General features: G+C 41.8%; 1 protein-coding gene across 1 annotated transcript in view; it reads left to right on the forward strand.

Moving 5' to 3' along the window:
• TOP1 (DNA topoisomerase I) overlaps nucleotides 1-24,686 on the forward strand; it is a 76,583-nt gene that overhangs the window by 28,089 nt on the left and 23,808 nt on the right. The window contains exons 3-8 of the mRNA XM_035121457.2: nucleotides 5,873-5,975; nucleotides 17,372-17,507; nucleotides 18,781-18,836; nucleotides 21,036-21,122; nucleotides 22,562-22,637; nucleotides 23,530-23,630. Of these exons, the coding sequence (XP_034977348.1) occupies nucleotides 5,873-5,975; nucleotides 17,372-17,507; nucleotides 18,781-18,836; nucleotides 21,036-21,122; nucleotides 22,562-22,637; nucleotides 23,530-23,630 (559 nt within the window). The remainder of the gene's footprint in view (nucleotides 1-5,872; nucleotides 5,976-17,371; nucleotides 17,508-18,780; nucleotides 18,837-21,035; nucleotides 21,123-22,561; nucleotides 22,638-23,529; nucleotides 23,631-24,686) is intronic.

The raw sequence follows: 24,686 nt of genomic DNA on the forward strand, positions 1-24,686 counted from the left end.
TGTTTTCAGTCTGTCTTGAAGACAGCTATCTGGATGAAAGCTGGTGTGCATGTTTTGAACTCTATTTGGAGTTTTGAATTTGAACTCCCTCAGGTTTTCTGGAGGGTTAAAAAGTGCAAAGTATAACTGTAATGCAATATCTTCCTTGAGGTGTGAGATATTGGAATGATCCTTTGTGACATAAATTTCTGTTTGATGTTTGAACATTTACTTGCCCTTTATTTACACTTAAGATGCAAGATAGGTTTTAGTGTGAAGTGAGGTCTACTTTAGTGAAAGCATTTTAGTGAAAATCAGTATTTTACTTCCTCTGCTTCTTTCTTCCCAGGGTATAGCTGATTCAGGCAGTGATGCAACTGACATGATTAAATTGCTTTTCTTAGATTGCTAAATAATTGCACTGTAATGCTAGGTAGCACTTGCTTAAGATGTTAGTAGCCTCGGAAATTGAATCTTTTTCTCCAAGTTATCTGGGTTCCTGTTTTCTAATCAAAAAGTGTTCTAGACCTCAGAATATTTACCTCCTCCCTTTCTGTAAACCAGAAAATAGGGCTGTTGCTTTCACTAAAATTAAATGGGACAGGCTTCATAAATTCATTAGTGTAGAGTTCTGCTCCACTAGGGTGCGGCAGTGCATATTAAAAGGAATTAAATTGTAGCTTGTCTTTAATGACACTTTCTTAAATGGCTACTTTCACTATAAGAGACAGTAAGCCTCTGTATATAGTTGTTGGGAATCATCAGCAGAAGGAGGGTTGTTGCACTTTGTCCTGCTTGTAGGCTTCTTAAAGGCATCTGGTTGGCCAGTGTGAGAGCAGGATGTTGAACTAGATGGCCTGTGATCCAGTGATGGTGGCACCAACAGGGCCTCACTTGCCCATTATAAGATCTGAGATGGTTGATATTGGGGAAGTTGTTCTTTTCTGTACTTGGTACTGTCTTCAAGGGCAGCTCCAAATAATAGTGTTTAACATTAGTCTACACGGGAGCATGGGCAACTCAGGTAAGGCTATCCCAATCTAGGAACAATCACAGTTGGTGACAAAGCTTGAGCTGGGCATATAAACACTCCTAGCTACAGAAGCCACTCCAGTGATAAGTTGGACTCCAAGAGTACTTCCAGCCTACAAATGTCTTTCTTCAGGGGAAAGGTCTATGGCACTTCCTCCTCCTTAACATTCAGATATATGGGTGGGGTATAAATAATAATTTATTATTATTATTATTATTATTATTATTAACCTGATGAGGCCTTCAAGAATAGAAGGTTGAAGGGTGATTATAGACAGTAAGAATATAGTATTTATATAGCACTCTTTCTAAGTCCTTAAAGCACTCTTAAATCTGTGTTGTTAAATAAAGCCAGCTCCAACACACAGTCCTCTCTGGGAGAATTATTAGCAAGTATTAATAACACCTGAGTGTTGTGTCCCATTAAAATTGGCTGTTGCTCTATTCAGTAGGTTTTGCAATATATTGGTCTCATTGGAATTCCTGATTGGGGAGAAGAAGCCCACAAGAAGGCCTCTGTAGATAAACACAAGTTGCCAGGCAGCTCCTGAGTACATTAAGAAGATGCTTGGCAGTAATCTGCAGCAGGAGCAGTGCTTCACAAAGCAACTTGTGCTGCACTACCAGGGAATGAAATCATTTGCCAAGTTCAGTACTGGCACCATTGTTTTGTATATGACAGTTGTCAAATACCTCTGCAGGTTTTCCATTTGGCTGAAGTATTATTATTATTTTATTTATTATACCCCACCTTTTCTCCCGACAGGACTCAAGGCAGGGGGAAAGTATGTGAAATATGTGTAGGTTTGCTCCAGGGGCTCTTCTACCATTCAGTTATGGTTGTAATATGTGTGTAAATAATCTTGCCTACTTTTACCAGTAAAATTATTGGATTTTTTTTAAATAAAAGAACCATGTAGAAAGTCTTGCAATTCAAACAGAAAACTGTTTTGTGAATAGTTGCATTACACAGTTGTAGTTTATGAAGGAGGATAGATAACAGAGCTTTTGTATAGTATTGCAGTGGCAGGTTGCAGGAACTAGCTTAAAAATATTTCTAGCCTATAGCATAGAACTTTGGTATTATATGAGAAGTTCATTTATATCGTCAAAACCACTGAGCCTAGGGCTTGCCTGATTAGAAGGTCGGCAGTTCAAATCCCCACGACGGGGTGAGCTCCCGTTGTTCGGTCCCAGCTTCTGCCCTCCTAGCAGTTCGAAAGCACATCAAAGTGCAAGTAGAGAAATAGGTACCGCTCCGGCAGGAAGGTAAACGGTGTTTCTGTGTGCTGCTCTGGCTCGCCAGAAGCGGCTTAGTCATGCTGGCCACATGACCCGGAAGCTGTCTGCGGACAAACGCCGGCTCCCTCGGCTTATAGAGCAAGATGAGCACCACAACCCCAGAGTTGTCCGCGACTGGACTTAACGGTCAGGGGTACCTTTACCTTTACATTTATATTAGCACAATAAGCTGGATGCAGAACATCTCTTGCTGCATGTTTTAGTGCTCCTCTGTCAAATGGTTGTCTTCTCTACATTGTGAGAAATTCATGGCAATGCTAAAGATAATGGGAAAAATCAATATAGAGCTGACCTCTTCCACCACATCCTCTTAAGGCACGAGGGAGGGAGGCTGGCAACCCATATGTGCCTTCCTTAGCCTCACAAGTAAATGAAGGCAATCCCATTGATTTCCATGCAGTTCCCTAGATGTACTTATATGTAGCTATATATTTTTTTGGAATCCAGCAAGATTTGTTTAAAAATACATCCAATTGGGTTTGGTTCCTGTTCTCTCTGTACAAGTCTTTTAACAAAGGTCAAGACTTCTTCAGTGTCGGCATTGACAGCTCTTCCCATTTTTCTATGTTACAGTCTTATCCCTGATGGGATTACAAACGTCACTGCAATTTTACATTTCCTAAGCCATAATACCTCTGGGAATTTACTTTTATTTTACGTTCAAATTGCACTTTGAATACTTTCTCAAGAGAACATTGATGTGATGATTCCAAATTAATCGCAGTGCCTCATCTTGAGCTATTTGCTGTTATTTGCACTTTATAGGCCGGCAAGTAAGTTTGAGAGAGAATAAATTAGGAGCATGGTAGGGAAGTAAAAAACCAAATGCTTAGCTTACTAAAGTTAGGCTTGTAGCCTGGGTTTCCATCCTGACTGTGGAGGAGGGGAATCTATCATGGAAACACCTGCTTCTAGCCTCTTGGGAGACAATGGAGGAGTGCACCTTTGGGGTTGAGGTTAGCCTGTTGGAATTCAGGCACCAGGCCTGTTGGCATCTGAGCTGTGCCTGTGTGAAAATCTTCACACTTATTACAATTATTTACATTTGAGTGCTTACAAGGATTAGGAAATGGCACTTTTGTGGCTTTGGATACTGCAGCCCTTGGATATTCCATTGATGGGATTCCTAAGCCACTAGTTTTGTCTGGGGAGGGGTGCCAAAGATTACTAAAAGAACAGTTGTATTACAGATTGCTTTGAGACGTGCTTCAGTAGTTTTAACATGGAGATCATGCATATAACAACTACCATAATAGAAGCAATTCCTGCTTTTATATTTCAGACTAAAACTCTTGCAAATGTGTGGCTAACATTTAGAGGAAATGAAGTGTGTCCCCCAGATAGTGCTGGCGGCCAGGAGTTTGGAACCTTGAAACAATGAAGTGAAATTACAGAAGGTCAAATGCTTTCTGAATACACTAGCAAAATTGACTCTTTGTTCTGGAGAGATAATTATGAAATTACAAGGTGGCGAAATACAGTGTAGTGTGTAATTCTGTGGGAAAAGGTGCTCAGCTTGTTTTCTACACTAAACTACAATAAAATAAAATAAACTCTTTGAGGGCAGTGCTACTGCCTGCAAACCCATAGCTTCAGTCCAACTTGTTCACATAATTCCATTAATCCCTCTCCCCATTTTACAAGATACCTTGGAATCCAATCTGAGTTCAAAGTCTCTAGATCTCTAGAGTGATTTTTATATTTGTAAATAAGCATAAATGGTTTCCCTTCGTAGACTTTCTAATGACAGGTGCCAGAATACTCTCAAAATATTCTATGAGTGTTTCTAATACCTAATAGGGCACTGGGCCAGTAAAACAATTATAAGAAAGAGCTGGAAGAAGGAAATGCTTGGGATCCTTGCTTGGAATTGCAAAAAGGTTTTCTGAAAAGTGTTCACTGGAAGCATTTGCTTCATATGCCCCTCCCTCCCATTCGCCCGAGTCTTTACAATATTTTTCAGCTTGCTTAACTTTCTTTTGCTTTCCACTTCCCCATTTATTAGACAATCATTTGATTGTGCTGTCTGTACAGAATGCATAAATTGCATATTTGTGCATTTCTATGTGCTTCATTTTTGTTTATTTTAAAATGCTGAAATAAAGGTTTCCAGGGTGTCCTACCTGTTTCTATTGCACTATAGATCAAGAGGACACCTTTTACTTTTGTTCAGGGATAACAGGATTCACTGAGACCTGTGAGGGGTGGTGGTTATTGTTTCCATTTCTCACCTTGTCTCCACATTTTACGTTTTATTTGGTAGTACAGTGGTACCTTGGGTTATAAACACTTCAGGTTACAAACGCTGCTAACCCAGAAATAGTACCTCGGGTTAAGAACTTTGCTTCAGGATGAGAACAGAAATCGTGCTCCGGCGGCATGGTGGCAGCAGGAGCCCCCATTAGCTAAAGTGGTGTCTCAGGTTAAGAACAGTTTCAGGTTAAGAATAGACCTCCGGAACAAAATAAGTTCTTAACCAGAGGTACCACTGTATAAAAGGGGGCAGAATTTAACACCCACCTGTACTCTTATTGCTTCAAGAGGTTGTATCAAAATTTAATCTAGGTATGGTAAAAAAAAATGGCAATGATTTCTACAATAAATGAAGGGCAGAAATTGATTTCAAGGTGAGTCATTCCACTTTTAAGTGAGTGATTCCCCTCTGTGTGTATATAACATGTAAATGTGCATATTTGTATGCAGTGTAGTACAAGCACTCTAGCCTAACTCAAAATTACTACTAGATGATGTCAACACTCTATTATGGAGTCTGATCAGTTGTGAGGGCCCCGGTTTGTATGGCAGAATACACTTTCAGCCCTATGTATGATGTGTATAAAAGAGTGTGCGCCTCCTGACCCCATAATACAAAAAGTTGATTGTAAACTTTACTGTATATACTATATTTCCTGTCAAGTATTTCACTTCAAGTTGTACTCCAAACATCTCAGATTTTCACAAGCCTTTCTCTTTTTCACATTCTTTTCCTATTTGCTTCCTCCTTGCTGTTTATTGGTCTTATACTTCGCCATTATGCTTACGTAGACAACTGTCTAAAGCAGGCATCCCCAAACTTCGGCCCTCCAGATGTTTTGGCCTACAGCATTAAAAACCATTTTAAAAACCCATCTCTTGGCACTTGCCAAGGCCCATTGTCCCCCAAAAAGTTGAGGACCCCTGCAGTAGAGGATGCACATGGGTTTGCTTGATAATTGATGCCAATTTCATACATATAGTGAAGTGATGTGCATCACAACAATTACCAGACCTTTAGAAGGCATCTCAAGGCAGCCCTGTTTAGGGAAGCTTTTAATGTTTGATGGATTTCTGTATTTTAGAATTTCTGTTTTTTTGGAAGCCGCCCAGAGTGGCTGGGGGAACCCGGCCAGATGGGCGGGGTATAAATAATAAATTATTATTATTATTATTATTATTATTATCACTGCTACTGGGATGTTTAGGTTGCATATTTGTGGCAGCAAATACAAAGCTACTTACTAGAAATTTTCATAGCTTCTCAGCAATTTCCTAATTCGTTTCTCTGTTCTGTTGCTTTCAGATTCTCACAAACATAAAGATAAACACAAAGACCGGGAACACAGACACAAAGAGCACAAGAAGGACAAAGAGAAAGATCGAGAGAAATCGAAGCACAGTAACAGGTGAGATTGCTGGTTGTTGTCAGCAGGTTTGTTGTCCTGACATGCAAAACTAGGCCTGGAATCATGTGAATGGGGTTGCAAGATTACAGTCAGAGTGTTTGTCAGCTGGCTAGTGGGGAGGTTGCACACATTGAACTTGCTTCATGTGATCCCATCTGATTGGGCTATTGGCATACTTCTCAGCTATTTCCAGCCATAGTTGGGGGAGATCTCAGAGATTGGCTAGCCCAGTCAGGCTGTTGTTGGTCAGATAATATTGTGTCTACTATGCCAATCAGTACATTGGCTGCCTAAGTATTGTGCAAGGCAAGAAGCCTGCTTTAATCACTTTTGGTCACACACTCTTTAACTTTGTAGGAGATGCAAGCTAGTTCACCACAAATTAAAGCCAATAGTGCTTTGCTCTTGATAGGCATAGCAGTGCTTTTGGTACTGGCTTCCTTTCTCTACTTCAAAGGTCTCCACATAAATTGGTGGCCATTCTCATTGGAACTCTTGTTTTAATAATCTTCTCGAGTCATAAAGTGACACTTGAAATGGTAAATTCAAGACAGCTATGTTTTACTGTTTGAAGGTTAACCAAGTTACATGTAAGTTAATGTTACCGAGGTAAAACCTGTGAATAGCTTCCAGATATCAAATTATGGGGCTGCCATTCTATGGTATATATGACTGCCCCCCCTTTCATTCACATAGCCTTATTTTGTACCTAAACAGTTAAACAAATTTAACCTTTTAACAAGTTTAACACCTTGATCCCTTTTGTGCTTTTTTCTAAACTTTGAATACATTTTAATAAACCGTTTCATTTTCCAATTTGTGATAGATGGGAGATACTTCTGAGCCAACATAACTCCAAAACTTACAACATCCATAGACCTTGGAGGCAGAGGCTGTAAATGTATTGGCTAAGCTGTTGCATACTTTACTGGTTGCTTAAATCCCGGCAATGCTAGTTAACACACTTTGCAGGGAATGGGGGTGGTATTTCACCTTGTGCTTCTAAATGTTCCTAAATTGTTGTGAAACTCTCTTCTCTCCTCCACCCACATTGTAGTGCTTACAGCCTTTTAGAAAGGGACTCTTTGCATGGCATAATGCAAAACCTGCCAGATGGGTGGGGTATAAATAATAAATTATTATTAGTGACAACACAGTGGATAAGGGGTGGACATTGCCACAGGTTTTAGCACCTTATTCAGCATGCAGATGTTTACTTGTGTCCATTCAATGAATTGTCTTTAGTGACAGTTCTGCCCAAGTGAGGAGCTCTTGGTTAGAATTTGTATGCAGACAAATTAATTATGGTATGTAGAGCTTTTCAAGTATGATTGCTTAGTAATTGTATTCATATTTTACAGTTTCCTAAACCTTAGAGGCATTTTAAATGAACATATTTATATACTAATCACCTTATATTCCTTATCGGGCTACCTATTCATGATGATTTCCTGCGCTGACTAACACAATACTTTGGCACTTTCTAGAAAGCACACTGTGCCCCTTTACCTTATTCAATTCAGTAGTACTTACTTCTGAGTAGACACAATAAATTGCCTTGTCCCATCCAAGCATGCACTGTGTAATGGGCATGATTCAATTATAATAGATTCATTGAGGACATAATATTTGCAATTTGAAGCACTTCATGTGCTAGATCAGGAAGTGTATACTGAGATGACTACCCTGTGTGTGGAGGGCATCAAGCATATGAGTGGATCGTGCCTCTTATGCCGCAGATCACCTGTATGGAGGCTCGACGTGAACTGAGTACATAGCTTGGATCATGCCTTTAATTTAGAATTTTTTCTAAGATGTTGCTCTTGCAATGTTGGCCCACATGCTTTAGGGTTGGATTCATGTACCATATTTAGAAGTTGTCTGGTGATGTCTGAGGAGGTGGGACAGGCATGCTGAGAGGGCAAGTAGGGGAGGTGCACATTCCCTGCTGTGTATAACAGGAATATGGTAAATCAATGAAGAAATTCTGTCACTTTTTCCCATCTTCCTCCTTTTCTATTTTGAAATCACATGCCTCCCTCTCATAAATATACCTGCGCTCAGTCCTGCACTAAGGAGGGAGAGAGACCAGAACTCTATGTCAAGAGTTGAATTACTGGAACCTGTATAAATAAAAGGCTTTATATAGTAATAGTAAAACCTCAAACTTGGCCCGGCAGCAAATCTTCCACTGCTCAAGCAGTGTCTCTGCTTACATAGAACTCTGTAGCATACACCCATGTTAGTGAGGCAGGTTGCTGAATGGCTAGTTTAGATGTATTCAACTCTCTAGGGCCAGATGAACTACATCCAAGAGTATTAAAAGAACTGGCAGAGGTGATTTCAGAACCACTGGCAATAATCTTTGAAAATTCCTGGAGAACAGGCAAAGTTCCAGCAGACTGGAGGAGGGCAAATGTTGTCCCTATTTTCAAAAAGGGGGAAAGAGAGGACCCAAACAATTACCGCCCAATCAGCCTGACATCAATACCAGGAAAGATTCTAGAGCAGATCATTAAGCAAACTGTCTGTGAGCACCTAGAAAGAAACGCTGAGATCACTAAAAGTCAGCATGGGTTTCTGAAAAATAAGTCATGTCAGACTAATCTGATCTCATTTTTTGACAGAATTACAAGCCTGGTAGATGAAGGGAACACTGTGGATGTAGCCTATCTTGATTTCAGCAAGGCCTTTGACAAGGTGCCCCATGATATTCTTGTAAAGAAGCTGGTAAAATGCGGGCTAGACAATGCTACCATTCAGTGGATTTGTAACTGGCTGACCGACCGAACCCAAAGGGTGCTCATCAATGGCTCCTCCTCATCCTGGAGAGTAGTGATTAGTGGGGTGCCACAGGGTTCTGTCTTGGGCCCAGTCTTATTCAACATCTTTATCAATGATTTGGATGATGGGCTTGAGGGCATCCTGAGCAAGTTTGCAGATGGCACCAAATTGGGAGGGGTGGCTAATACCCCAGAGGACAGGATCACACTTCAAAATGACCTTAACAGATTAGACAACTGGGCCAAAGCAAACAAGATGAATTTTAACAAGGGTTAAAATGTAAAGTACTACACTTGGGCAAAAAATAATGAAAGGCACAAATACAGGATGGGAGACACCTGGCTTGAGAGCAGTACATGTGAAAAGGATGTAGGAGTTTTGGTAGACCACAAACTTGACATGAGTCAACAGTGTGATGCAGCAGCTAAAAAAGCCAATGCAATTCTGGGCTGCATCAATAGGAGTATAGCATCTAGATCAAGGGAAGTAATGGTACCACTGTATTCTGCTCTGGTCAGACCTCACCTGGAGTACTGTGTCCAGTTCTGGGCACCACAGTTCAAGAAGGATACTGACAAGCTGGAACGTGTCCAGAGGAGGGCAACCAAAATGGTCAAAGGCCTGGAAACAATGCCTTATGACAGGGGTCAGCAAACTTTTTCAGCAGGGTCCACTGTCCCTCAGACCTTGTGGGGGGCCGGACTATATTTTGAAAAAAAATATGAAAGAATTCCTATGCTCCACAAATAACCCAGAGATGCATTTTAAATAAAAACACACATTCTACTCATGTAAAAACATTCTGATTCCCGGACCGTTCACGGGCCGGATTTAGAAGGTGATTGGGCCACATCCGGCCCCCGGACCTTAGTTTGGGGACTCCTGCCTTATGACGAATGGCTTAGGGAGCTGGGTATGTTTAGCCTGGAGAAGAGAAGGTTAAGGGGTGATATGATAGCCATGTTCAAATATATAAAAGGATGTCATATAGAGGAGGGAGAAAGGTTGTTTTCTGCTGCTCCAGAGAAGTGGACACGGAGCAATGGATTCAAACTACAAGAAAGAAGATTCCACCTAAACATTAGGAAGAACTTCCTGACAGTAAGAGCTGTTCGACAGTGGAATTTGCTACCAAGGAGTGTGGTGGAGTCTCCTTCTTTGGAGGTCTTTAAGCAGAGGCTTGACAGGCATATGTCAAGAATGCTTTGATGGTGTTTCCTGCTTGGCAGGGGGTTGGACTGGATGGCCCTTGTGGTCTCTTCCAACTCTATGATTCTATGACTTAATATGATCCAGGAAGTGGAAAAACTGGCCAAAGAGACAGGCCTAATTCCTGTAGAATAGTTTAGGTCTGCATAAGGTGAAGTGTGAGAAAATATCATGGGCAAACCAGAGTGTTTGGGCTAGCCATATTGACGTTTTGGTGGGGTGTGGGTTGCCTTGGTACTATAGCTGTTTTCATACTTATAAAGTTATTCCATTAAGGGAGCAAAATTACTCTGCTTTGTGAAGGCGGTGCAAGGGCTCTGGCAGCATCCCAGAGCCCTTCCACTGCTTCCCCAAAGTTTTGTAAGCCTGCGATTGTAGCTGTGTGCAGGTGGCTAGGGAAGAATAAATAAATGGGGAGCAGAGGGAATGGTGGGTTTCCTCTGCTTTCCATTTATTTATTCATCACACACTCACACCCCTGCACAAAGCATAAGTATAATATGTGTAAGTTGAGAGTTACCTGTAGGTAAAAAGGTAAAGAACCCCTGGATGGTTAAGTCCAGTCAAAGGTGACTATGGTGTCCAGTGCTCATCTTGCTTTCAGGCCAAGGGAGCCGGCATTTGTCTACAGACAACTTTCCGGGTCATGTGGCCAGCATGAGCAAACCGCTTCTGGTGCAACAGAACACCATAACGGAAACCAGAGCGCATGGAAAAGCCATTTACCTTCCCGCCTCAATGGTACCTATTTATCTGCTTGCACTGGTGTGCTTTCGAACTGCTAGGTTGGCAGGAGCTGGGGCAGAGCAACGAGAGCTCAACCCGTCACAGGGATTCGAACCACTGACCTTCTGATCTGCAAGCCCAAGAGGCTCAGTGGTTTAGACCACAGTGCCACCCACATCCTGTAAACTCGGAGAAATAATTTTAGCTGGTATCATAACTAGGGCCTGTAACTATTGTAATCAGTTTTGGTTTATTGCAGTCCATATGGTTCTTTATATAGCTTGCTGAAAGTCAGTACAATACATAAGTGCCACAAGGATCAGGCTTAGAGTGGCTTGCTATGTCATATTCAGTGCAGTTTTTTTTGTTTATTTCGTCTCCAGACAAGGAGCTACGTCTTAACTCTAGCAATGCCATTAATGTTGTGAGCAATTTCCAGAGAGTACAGTGATGGCTACTTGAAGGAAACACTTCCTGAAGGAATAGCTGTGCATCAATCTACTAATAAAGTAAAGTGCTTTTTTGCAGAGGTTTTTTTCTTAAGTACATCTCAGAATAAATCTTCAAGATACTTTGCTTCCTGTGAATCAAATCAAAAGCTTTTATGAAAACAAGGAACATGGAGCAGAATCAGATGCAAACACTGAGTAAAACACTCCACAGTAGCAAAAATATCATTTTCCAGCTCTACCATGTTTCTCCACACATAATTGGCCCAAAGAACCTTTCAGATTACTGTGCTGAATCTGAGTCTCCACTTTGGTGGACCCAAAAAAGAGCCACCTCCAATTTTCAATCTTTACACCAGTTGCATGTTGTCTTATGCACTCTGTCGGAATAATAATTCTGTAAAGGTAAAGGGACCCCTGACCATTCGGTCCAGTCGTGACCGACTCTGGAGTTGCGTGCTCATCTCGCATTATTGGCCGAGGGAGCCGGCGTATAGCTTCCAGGTCATGTGGCCAGCATGACAAAGCCGCTTCTGGCAAACCAGAGCAGCACATGGAAACGTAGGCAACCCTTAAAAACCAGGTCATTAGACATTGGGCTGTTAAGGCCCTTATAGAGTTGTTTCAAGGATAAAATGAAGGAGAGGAGACCAAGTACGCTGTCTTGAACAACTTGGAGGAAAGGTGAGGTGTAAATATAAAATGATATAAGTTGTGATCCCAGCTCAGCTATGACTGATTCATGCAACAGCCTCTAAACCTGATATGTGCATAGACTAGATCCATCCTTCATGATTCAGAGGGGAAGCTACATAATGCAGCTTTCGGTGGCAAGCTGTGAGCTTATGTTTGAAGGGAGCAGAGTGTCCTTTCCTATGATCTAGCTGAAGGATAGGCTCTCAGAGAACAACTAACCATTCATTATCATCCTGCCCCAGGCTGAGGAGTAAAAGTAGTTGCAACACACAGCTGTCCTACATCTGGGAAGATAACTGTGTTATACTAGGGCAGGCTTCCTCAAACTCTGCCCTCGATGTTTTGAGACTACAATTCCCATCATCCCTGACCACTGGTCCTGCTAGCTAGGGATCATGGGAGTTGTAGGCCAAAAACATCTGGAGGACTGAGTTTGAGGAAGCCTGCACTAGGGCCAGTTGCTTTGCCCACTAGAGAAGGCAAGGAAGTCCTTGTTGCTTTCCAAAAGAGTAGTCTGTGCCTGTTGGCCAAGTTGAGAATTAAGCAGTGAATGCAGCTGCAATGTTATCTTCTTGAAAAAAGGCGAAAGTAATTTCATACGTTAACTTGCACTGCAAGCTTCCCTACCGTGTTTCTCATATTATAAGACACGTCTTATATTTATTTTTTCCTGAAAAAAACACAGCATGGCTTATTTTCAAGGGATGTCTTATTTTTTAATTAGGTACCGGTATCTGTACAGACCACAGACCTGCTCCCACCGGGTCTTCGCGCGTGGCAGGCAAAGGCTGCAGCCAGGTCCTGGGGCTGCGGGCGCGGCAGGCAAAGGCTGCAGCCGGGTCCTGGGGCTGTGCGCGCTGCGGCTACAGCCGGGTCCCGGGTGTCCGTGCGCAAAGGCTGCAGCCGGGTCCCAGGGCTGCGCGCTGAGGCTGCAGCCGGGTCCTGGGTGTCCGCGCGCGGTGCGCAAAGGCTGCAGCCGAGTCTTGGGGCTGCGCGCGCTGAGGCTACAGCCGGGTCCCGGGTGTCCGCGCGCTGTGCGCAAAGGCTGCAGCCGGGTTCTGGGGCTGCGCGCGCTGTGCGCTGAGGCTTCAGCCAGGTCTCGGGGGTTAACGTGGCAGCAGTAACCCTTCTTTGCCACAGACCTTCTCCCACCACCCGGTACGGCTTATTTTCGAGGTATGCCTTATATTTTTCCACCTCAGGAAAATCCTGCCATGCCTTATTTTGTAGGGATGCCTTAAAATATGAGGAACACGGTACTTGTTCTTAACATTGGTGGAGGAAGGAATTCTAGAGCTTGCACAGGAGAGCCAGGGCTGGCCCGACCATTAGGCAGAGTGGGGCTGCTGCCTCGGGTGGTAGATGCTGAGGGGCAGCATTCACCTGTGTTGGAGGACAGAGCTGTGTGTGCCTCACAGCCTGTCCTGCATCCTCTCAATTAGCATGTTGTCCTCAAGAGCCATGGAAGACACTGTCCTATTACCACTGATAGATCCAGCTGCCAATCTCCTTGGCTTCTGTATGTAGAATGGGGGCTTTTTGCCTCAGGCAGCAAAACACCACCTTTTTAGTTGTTAGGTGAACAGTTTTTGTCTGTGCCAGCAGGAGATTGCTTGCACATGCTGAACATGCTTTTTAAAGTAAGAACTGGACTGCAGTGTAGATTTGAGTCAACTGTATTGGTCCAGGTTGCCATCCATTTCCCACCTGTCAAAAGAGGGAAATTATGTCCTCTCTTTCACAGGATGGCAATCTTTTGATTTTTTGATTTTATTGGCACATAAGCTAGTTTACCGATCTTATTCATGACAAACAAGCATCATTTAAATGAGGGCTTATGTCTTTATGTGAGGTGCTCCAAATATTTCTTATCTGATTACAAAACGATATTAAGTTAAATGACCCATTTGCTTACCTTCATTTATTAGAGGCTGTACTGGTCTCTGAGGTTTTTTTCTTCAGGGACACATACCATTTGTTGGTGGGTTTTTTCCTATTTTCTGTTGTCATGCAAATTAAATCTCCTTTTTTTTCCTGTTGAGAAGTTTGCTTGTGGTGACGTTTCGTATTTGTATGTTCTCTAAATAAGTATTTTGTTACCAGGAAAGTTCTTACTGTGTCTGTCTTTTTTACTTGTCAATTTGTATAGTTGTGGGGTGCATGTGTTTGTGACTGAAGTAGGGAAACTGATTGTAGTGCTGCAGGTGACAAGAATTTGTGTCAGTTGTATTTAATACACCCAGGTAGAAGTAATGGGAAAAGATCAGAGGAGCTTTTGGCAGTAGAAAAAATGTGGAGAATCTTTAATGTGCCATGACTAAAAGCTGGCTAAAAATTTATTGTGTTCCTGCAATTAAAAACTTACTTTTTGGTGGTGTCCATGTCTGTTGGAGCACAGCATAGTAGCAATTAATCTGAATCATAGTGGCCAGGTTTTGATGATTAATTACCGTGTTTCTCATATTATAAGACACGTCTTATATTTATTTTTTCCTCAAAAAAACACACTATGGCTTATTTTCAAGGGATGTCTTATTTTTTTCCTCCTCCTCCTGCCGCGGCCGGCATTGCTGCTGCTCCTATCACTATGTCTTATTTTCGGGGTATGGCTTATATTCCTTGAATGCTTAAAAATCCTGCTATGGCTTATTTTATGGGGATGCCTTAAAATATGAGAAACAGGGTATCCATTGTTTTATAAACCATGGTTTCAGAGGTCTCTTCCCTTTCACTATCAAACACTCTGTTCGGTGCAATGATCCTGACTTCATTAAACCTATTCCCTGTTGTACCCAAACTACCGTATATCAGAGAACTCTGGTTTAACATTGGTTAATAAACTAGCATACTTAGTCAGGCCAGTATTGATTCTCTCTTAATTCTTTACTGCACCTGTACAATTTCTTTTTTTTTTCTGTTTCCTATTTTCTCTTTCTGTTGAAGCTATAGAGCAGGCATCCCCAAACTGCGGTCCTCCAGATGTTTTGGCCTACAACTCCCATGATCCCTAGCTAACAGGACCAGTGGTCAGGGATGATGGGAATTGTAGTCCAAAACATCTGGAGGGCCAAAGTTTGGGGGTGCCTGTATTAGATAGACGTGACCAATAGGACTCATTTTATGTTTTAAGTACCAAAATAAAATATTACTTATATCTATACTGTATAACAGGCACATCCAACAGGTAGATTGTGATCTACCGGTAGATCACTGGACGTCTGTGGTAGATCACTGGCTCCCCACTAGAAGCTCAACAAGTTTGGCCCCCCTAAAAAAAGCTCAACATTTTCACCCTGCACCCCCCCAAAACAGGGATTTCCTCCTCCCTAAAAAAGCTCAGTAACTTTGACCTGAACCCCAAAATACATGGATTTCCTTCCTAAAGAAAGCTCAACAACTTTGACCTGAACCCCCAAAAAGGAGGTAGATCACTGCCAGTCTTTAACTCTGTGAGTAGATTACAGTCTCTGGAGTTGGCCACCCCTGCTGTGTAAGATTTGTAAAATTCCATCTTTTTGTATTTGGTAAATATGATTTCTTTATATGTAGTGGTTCTTGTCTTAAATACATATGATGAAGTGACTCATAAACGTGAAGAAATTGCACCCCCATTTTTAAAAGGACTAAATGTTTTATGGGCATTTGGAAAAGATATACGACACTGAAGGCTGGTATTATATAGTGTTTAACCAGACCTGGGGAGACCCAGGTTCAAATCCCCACTTGGTTATGAAGTTAATTTGATGAGCATAGGTGGTCACTAGATTCAGGTAGGTAGCTGTGTTGGTCTGACGCAGTCGAAATGAATTAAAAAATTGTCCAGTAGCACCTTAGAGACCAACTAAGTTTTTTCTGGGTATAAGCTTTCATGTGCATGGTCACTATCGCTTAGTCTAACCTTTTCAGCGTGGTTGTGAGCTGAAATATGGGGAGGCAGCACGTGCACTTGTTCTATATTGTTGTTATTTAAGTTTATTAGATGCTTTTTCTTGTCGCAGGCAACTTAAATCAACTTTACAAAAAACAAACAATACCATACATTCATTAAAACCAAGAAAAAGTACATTAAAATACATTATTGGGATATGGGCAGAATAAAAATGTAATAAATATAGGTAGTTGCTTATTTGACTTTATTGTGGTATATGTCTCTACATTAAGGACGGAGAATTTTCCAGATTCAAGAAGCAGGAAGTCACATTGGAAGGGCTTGTGGGAGTTGAGAATCAAACCATAAGAAATAGAGTGGCACTAGCAAGTGGGAAGAATGAAAGGGGAATCCAGAGTACTTAGCTTGCAGAGTCATTGAGGGGCAAGATAATGAAGTAAGGTAACCTAATGAGTGTAATAGGAGAAGGCTGCAGTTGACTTCTCAAAATACAATGTTGGAGTTCTCTAAGAGCTGCTTTCTTTATCATGTGCCTGGATATAATGTAATCACACATGAGCCTTAAATCTGTCCCTAGCAGGATATACCACATCTTCAAGGGTTTTTCAACAATTCATCACTGTAATCTACAAGTTTAATTCTGCTTATTGTGATCTAAGCAGCCACTGAATTGGGAAATGGACCACTTTCTAAAGAGACTGGTTTTGTTTTGATTTTGGCATTAGAATAGAATTAGAGACATACCATTTTCTTTCTGATGTAATGAAAACCCATCCATTTTTTTAGCCCTAATATATCTTCTATTTGTTCTTTCCCTCATAAGTGACACAGGCCACTGGTGGGGAGAGGGAAGAAGTGAGGCTTGGCAAAGGTCATATGGCACATGTATCATTGGTTTCTAAATTGCACTAACAGGAGGAGCATGTAACTAGACATGAAAGAACTCCTGAACTCAATTTCTGGCTCCCCTAGTGGCTGAATTGAGTGAATCACAGCCCATTGCTTAAATGCAGTGTACCTCTGTTTCTCTCATCTAATAAATTAATCAATATCAGTATGAGCCATAAATATGATGTTTGGTGTTATAACTACAGTATTTGTTTTCTTCTTACCCCTGTCTCAGTAGGGGGGGGGGGCAAATCCACTGAAGGTTCCAGTTAATGTCTGCTGTCGAAAGCATAAATGCCAAGATGTTAGTACTGGGATTAGGGTGTACTGAACAGTGCATATACAGTAGACGGTTGGGTTGTGAACGTGATCCGTGCGGGAGGCACATTTGCAACCCGCAGCTTTCGCAATCTGCAGCGCTGCATTTGCACATGTTGCAATTTGGTGCTTCTGCGCATGCGCCAAAACCCGGAAGTAACCCATTCCGGGACTTCCGGGTTTGGTGCGGTGCACAACCTGAAGCGGCTATAACCCGAAGTATGACTGTATATTGTTGAAACTCCTCCAGGCGAAAATGCATTAGTCTGTGGTGTCCCCGAGGCATCTTGACTTTACTATGTTCCTTATTGCTACGGTTGTGTGATTCTTCATATTAACAGAGAATTTCCTAGGGCTTGGCACTTCAATCTGCTTGGTTGTTGCTACCCATCCTGTCCCAACTGCCTCTTCTCTGAACTGACTCTTGTATCTTCCAGTGAGCACAAAGACTCCTCGGAGAAGAAACACAAAGAGAAGGAGAAAACCAAACACAAAGATGGCAGCTCAGAGAAACACGACAAACACAAAGACAAACACAAAGATAGAGACAAGGAGAAACGAAAGGAAGAAAAGGTACAGAGTGGTGGTGGGGCTGAATGGCACTGCTTTGGAATGGGCTTTTGTTGTGGATAAAGACACGAGCAGCTTCACATTTTTGACATTTTAAAGCTGTTTTGCAAGTCAAACCCCATGTACAGTTTCAACAGAAACTCAAGGCTATGAGTATAAGAGCCGTGGCATTAGGTGTTAGATGACATCACTGAGTGTCTGTTTAAATGGCTGTTGTAAACTTGTCATAATAAAAGTCATGTTAAACTTCATAGCAGCTACAAGCCGAATTTCAGCACACGTTGTGTTCCACATGAGAAGGGATTCTGAATCTGTAGGTAACTTGATGCAGGATATTACAAACATTGCACTGATGCAGGTGCACACCTTAGCCCAGCCTTGACAGACGGAAGAGGGACAGACAGTACCTTGATAATTTTCCTACCCCATCTGTTCATGTCTGGGCAAAGTGCATAATTATGCAGTGTAACAGTACGAGCAGAAGCCTTGTCTAAATAAGCTAAGGTAAAGGTAAAGGGACCCCTGACCATTAGGTCCAGTCGTGACCGACTCTGGGGTTGCGCGCTCATCTCGCATTATTGGCCGAGGGAGCCAGCGTATAGCTTCCTGGTCATGTGGCCAGCATGACAAAGCCGCTTCTGGCAAACCAGAGCAGCACATGGAAACGCCGTTTACCTTCCCGCTGTAGCGGTTCCTATTTATCTACTTGCATTTTGACGTGCTTTCGAACTGCTAGGTTGGCAGGAGCTGGGACCAAGCAACGGGAGCTCACCCCGTCACAGGGATTCGAACCGCCGACCTTCTGATCAGCAAGCCCTAGGCTCAGTGGTTTTAACCACAGCGCCACCTGGCTAAGGAGTTGATAGCAAATTCTGCAGTTGTGGCCAGACAAAAGGAAAAACTTGAGGAGAACATCTAGATCAGGCATCCCCAAACTTCAGCCCTCCAGATGTTTTGGATTACAATTCCCATCATCCCTGACCACTGGTCCTCTTAGCTAGGGATCATGGGCGTTGTAGGCCAAAACATTTGGAGGATCGCAGTTTGGGGATGCCTGATCTAGATAGATAGGAAAACAGCAGGATAGAGCACGTATTTGGGATTTGCCGGATCCAGTAATGCTGAGGAATAACTCATAATGCAATAATTTCTGAGGAATAGCTAGAGGTGCACTTGCTCCTGGTACAAGGGTCTTTTGTCAGTTGCATTTGGATGCACAGGGAAGATATGACAGTGCTTTTATAGCTTACTAACCAGCTCTCACTTCTATTTTCAGAGTAAATCATCTGGTGAAGTGAAAATAAAGAAGGAAAAAGAAAATGGCTTCTCCAGGTATGCAACTGGGAGCCTTGTGTGAAGAAGACTGTTAGATTTTTAGTTTTGACTTGTACCCAGAAGATGAGTGGAATTTCTCTCAGTGGGATCCCTGAGAGTTCTGCGATCCTCTTTTCTGTTGGCATAAAGAAAACCTAAAATCAAAGATGGGAAAGCTTTTTTGTGTTTAAAAACCAGCTATACGGACAGAAATAAGATTGTAAAGGATTCTCTTATGCACTTCTCTTTTTTAATCCAATGTAGACATAGAACCTTCTTGGCCCTGATAAAGAGCCAGTGTGGTGTAGTGGTAAAGAGCGGTAGACTCATAATCGGTTCGCGTCTCCGCTCCTCCACATGCAGCTGCTGGGTGACCTTGGGATAGTCACACTTCTCTGAAGTCTCTCAGCCTCACTCACCTCAAAGAGTGTTTGTTGTGGGAGAGGAAGGGAAAGGAGAATGTTAGCCGCTTTGAGACTCCTTCGGGTAGTGATAAAGCGGGATATCAAATCCAAACTCCTCCTCTAAAATAACATTGACTTTTAAAGTTGTTCCCTATCAATATCAAACGCTCAGTAGAAGAACTGGGAATTTAGGGTCAAACTAAAGTTGTTCCTCCTGTGCACTGTTTCTAAAACAGTATTCAAGCATATATAAACTACTTGATTCTTAGTAGAAGAAAGCAAGGACCCCTTTTGGTATTTCTTGGAACTGCAATCTTAAGAATGTAAAACCCGCTTGTAAAAAAGCCAGCAGCAGTTATGCTCAGCATAAATACCTTGTGGAACTGACACCAGACTTTTCCACTATCATGCAGCCTGTTTCCAGCAATCGCCTGCATTTTGAGGCACAATGCTGGATTGATTTAAAACACAGCCTTTAAAAATCTGCAGTGCCTTTGTACTTTAAAATACTGGCATTCCATGCACAAGTATTTTACTCTGCTGTCTTGTATTACCAGCTGATCTTATCAATGTTAGATATTTGAAGTGGAAAGCAGATCAGGCTACATCTTTTTAGACGAGAGATGGCACTGCAGAAGGTGACCTCATTGCTTGCAGTGTTTTTGGGTTTTGTGGAGTTTGCACTGCACTGAAACATCCAAGCAGACTGCAGCTCTAAGATCTTTTGTATTCCACAGAAAGCAATCTTCAGCGCAAAATAGCTGCAGAATTGTAGCCTTTGGGAAAAGTGTGTTTTTAGAGTCAACGCGATAAATTAGCTTTCAATGACTGAAATGTGGTCTCCTGAGTAGCTTTATAAAGTGACTTCCATCAAGATGGCTCCTTTAGCAGCATGCGTTTGTTCCCAGTAACTGTAGAGAGGTGTATTTGCCAGCACTGCTGAGTTTTTCCAGTTTTGCGATCAGGCAGCGTGCATTAGCATGCTGCTCATTCCTGATAAACCATGGTGAGGTAGGACGTCTGGGTCAATGTGATGTTTGAACACAGCCACTTTTTGTTACATTGTTTTATATGCTTTGATCCACCGTGGTTTTCACTGAAAGGGCAAGCCACAAATTCTCTTTAAATAAGAATACACGCACACACCGTACAAAAATGCCATGCATACCTGTAGGTAAAACAAAATAGAACTAGTAATTTATATTATGGAATACCCCAATATCCAGTATGTGGATATTTCAGGGAGAGTAGATTTATTAAAACAATTTTAAAACTTGAATTGTTGTAACTAAAAAGCAATCAAGTAGTTTGGATCTGGCACATCTTTAACACTTAATACTTGCCAATACCTACAAGTTTGTGTTCAGGATTTGTAATCCATTGTCCCATTGTTGTAGGATTTTTTTTCTCATTTTTCTATGCAGCCTTAATAGAAACCTAGTAGGGTGTCATGGGAGAGAGTTTGGAGGAAACCATAAACAAATCAGCTAAGAAGCGGGAAGTTATTTGTATCCCCATCAGGGTGTTGGGATCTACTTTCCGGAATGTGTTTATTTAAATTTTCTTTTTTGCTAACACCAAAATCGGGGTGGGGGTGGGGGGCAGAACCCCACCAGCCCTGCAATATGGTGTTCCATTTTCAGTTTAGCTGAAACTATATGAAAGTCACACATCCTGTTCAACTCTAAATATGGCAGGGATAATGAGAGAGTTCTCCTCGCGTGGGTTGAAGTGGTAGGTGAAGTCAGGCTACACGCTGAAGCTTAGTACAGTATTCATGTTCTTGACTAAACTCATTTCCTTTTCTCTCTAGCCCACCTTGTATTAAAGAAGAAATGGATGACGACGGCTACTACAAAGAAGACTATAAGCCCTTAAAGAGACCCCGAGAGGATGATGAGTGAGTAGCTTGTGAACATTACCTACAGTGAAAAGTGGGAATAATGGGACATTTGGATCTTTCTTATAGGAAGCAACTATAGTATCTTGCTAAGTCATAACTCAGAGTAGACCCATTGAAATAAATGGATTTAAGGGCTTAAGTTCTTTTGCCCATTCCAGATATCAGTTGTCACTCAGACTTCATCATGCCACTCAGTGAAAAGTGAATGCTTTTAATTACCCTTGAGGGTGGGCCACATTGTGGGGGGGGGGTACTTTTTTTTAATAGCGCAGTTTTCTGTTCGTTTTCATTTTATGTATGTAAGCTGCCTTGATCTTTTGAAAGGTAGCTGACAAATGCTTTTATAAAACAAAAGAATAATGAAAAAATTCCTTCAGTAGCACCTTAAAGACCAACTAAGTTTTTATTTTGGTATGAGCTTTCATGTGCATGCACACTTCTTCAGATACACAGAGGTTGATGGACTTCCATTTCATGCGGCTCAATGTGGTGCCTTCCATAGTTCTAGTTACAGGTAGGTACCGTAGCCGTGTTGGTCTGAGTCGAAGCAAAATAAAAAAATTCCTTCAGTAGCACCTTAAAGACCAACTAAGTTTTTATTTTGGTATGAGCTTTCGTGTGCATGCACATCTGAAGAAGTGTGCAAGCACACGAAAGCTCATACCAAAATAAAAACTTAGTTGGTCTTTAAGGTGCTACTGAAGGAATTTTTTTATTTTGCTTCGACTCAGACCAACACAGCTACCTACCTGTAAAAGAATAATGAGTGAGACAAAATGTTAAGGACTGAATGAATAGTGAGTGCTAATAATACTTTGTGAACCCCAGCTGTCTTCTATAGTGAATTGCCCTGATCCTGCAAGGGAGATGTTAATATGGAAGCAACTGTGGACCAGATGTGTGTATCACAGTGATCTGGATCCCGCTACTCCATCTGGGACCACTGGGATTCACACTGGGTCAGGGCCAGTATCAATCATCCTATTAGTGTAACCCCTTTCTGCTGCAAAGGGAATTTAAACTCTTCCCCCCACCCCCGTCCTGCAACAGCAAAGAGAAGAAAAGTGATCAGTGCAAATGAGGGGCAACAGGTTGCGTCAATACAAAAATAGCAGATTATATTTCTTGATTGTATTCTGCAGCAGCCATGTGTAATATGGTGTCAGTGTGTGCGTAGCACAGGTAGAGAACTGGCATTTGTCTACAGACGCTGGAAAGTAGTTGTGTCCTTACAGAAGGGGAAGGGGCTTCAGGAAATGTATAACTCATAAAGTCAAGCAGTAGGCTTTATCCGAGTCGCAAGAATTGGGGTGTTGGTGCTTTTGGAATACAGGCTACAAGCAGCACAGCGGCAACATTTGTGGGTGGAGGGTGAGAGTAATAAAATCCGGAACTGGAAATAAATGATTTGTTTACAATTGTTGGATCTGTTTCAGTGTCGACTACAAACCCAAGAAGATCAAAACTGAAGATATAAAAAAATCAAAGAAGCGGAAACAGGAAGAAGAGGAGGTTTGGTTGAATTTATATTTTCTGGATCTCTGGGGTAATAACAGGTTGTGGTGACAACTGTGGAGAAAGAATACTTTAATTTGCTTAGAATATCTAATTTAGCATTCATCTGAAAACATTCACCAAAAAACACATGATGTCTCGTTCTAGAGTACATGTTAAGATCAGTATGTAGAGATCCTGATTTTTGGCTAGATTCATGCAGAGACCATACTGGTGCCTGGGCTCTGCTCACCAAAAAGTTTCAACTCATCCTCCATCCTTGGGCTAAGTGGTACTCATCTCCTTTTTTCTCTACATTATGCTCTTTCACTTCTCTGAATAAGTACAGTGGTGCCTCGCTTAACAAATGCCCTGCTTAACGAAATTTCCGCTTAACGAAAGGATTTTTCGAGCGGAGGTTGCCTCGCTAGACGAATGCGTTTTACGAAAAATTCGACTAGGGAATCGCGGTTTCCCATAGGAATGCATTAAAATTCAATTAATGTGTTCCTATGGGATTCGCTAGACGAATTTTTCGCTATAAGAAAAGACCTGTGGAACGAATTAATTTCGTCTAGCGAGGCACCACTGTACAGTCATACCTCGGTTTAAGTACGCTTCGGTTTGAGTACTTTCAGTTTAAGTACTCCGCGGACCCGTCTGGAACGGATTAATCCACTTTCCATTACTTTCAATGGGAAAGTTTGCTTCAGGTTAAGTACAGACTTCCGGAACCAATTGTGTACTTAAACCGAGGTACCACTGTAGTTTGATTCAGACCAAGGGCCATTTTTGTGAGAAGCACATTTCAAATGGTTTCTTACAAAATTTATTTGTTTTTAAATGTAAGAGTATCTTGTAAAACTACTCCCTGTATAGCATCTCTCTCTTTAAAAAAATATCTTTTCAGGATATTAAACCCAAGAAAATAAAGAGCAAAGATAAGAAGCCTCCTGAAGGAGACATGAAGAAGAAGAAAACAAAAAAAGAAGAGGAGCAGAAATGGAAATGGTAACACACCTCTAAAATTTCAGCCTGTGGCTGGCTGCTTCCTCTTATATCTGAAAAAATGCTGACTGAAAACTCTATGTGGTTGAACTTCAAAGCTGCAAACAGGATTATCTTCCATTTTAAAGGGAAAAGGAGAACCCCAGTTCGAGCTCTCAACTAGTTAAGGATTTGTTAGGTTAATAATCGGCTTTCAACCAACTGATCTATCATTGGAACAAAAATTTAGTATCCATTTTGTTAGAAGTCCTGAGGTACTAAAGTCATAACTTTCGTTTCTCTTATTATTAGGTGGAATGTCTATCTGTTATTAAATGGAACGTTTAACTGTAGTTTTTTTTTGTTTTCTGTTATATCAATTTCACCAGCAGCAAAAAGTATCACAAAAATAAGTGAAGTTTACAACTAGCGCTGTGCTGATTTCATAAAGTTATATTTGCTCAACAAAAATTGCCAGTTAGGAGCAGTGAAAATGTTCATTCAAAAAGCCCTCTACCCTTCACTGAAGTACATTTTTTAAACACCTCCTCACAGCCACTGTTCATTATTCACGATGCCATTGTTCACAGAGCATCAGTCTATCAAGGACTATTAGCCCTTTCTCGTTTATACCAGTTGCTGGGAATCACAAGTGTGAACAGTGTTGCTGCAATCGGGTTCTGCTTGTGAGTTTCCCATAGGCTGGGACAGGCTGGTGTTTTCCGTCTGATCTATCAGGGCTCTTACCTTCATTTTGTTCTTCCAGTTAGCAGTTGCTTAGACTAAGGGAGCGTGTCCCTGTTGCTGAGGCAGCCAGACCAATGGTCCCTTGAATTACACTAGCAAGTAGACCCCCTCCCTCTACACCTTTTTATCAAGGGGTAGAAAACACTGCCTCATCATTTTCGAGCAGGTGAAATAATAGAATCTTGAAATTGGAAGGGATCTTGAGGGTCATTTTGTTGAACTCCTTGCAATGCAGGAATCTCAGCTAAAGCGTCCAAGACAGATGGCCATCCAACCTCTGCTTAAAAACTTCCAAGGAAGGTTTTTGAAACATTCTTATTCCCCAGCCCTGCA

Source organism: Zootoca vivipara, chromosome 7 (genome assembly GCF_963506605.1).
Source record: "Zootoca vivipara chromosome 7, rZooViv1.1, whole genome shotgun sequence".
Taxonomy (NCBI): Eukaryota; Metazoa; Chordata; class Lepidosauria; order Squamata; family Lacertidae; genus Zootoca; species Zootoca vivipara.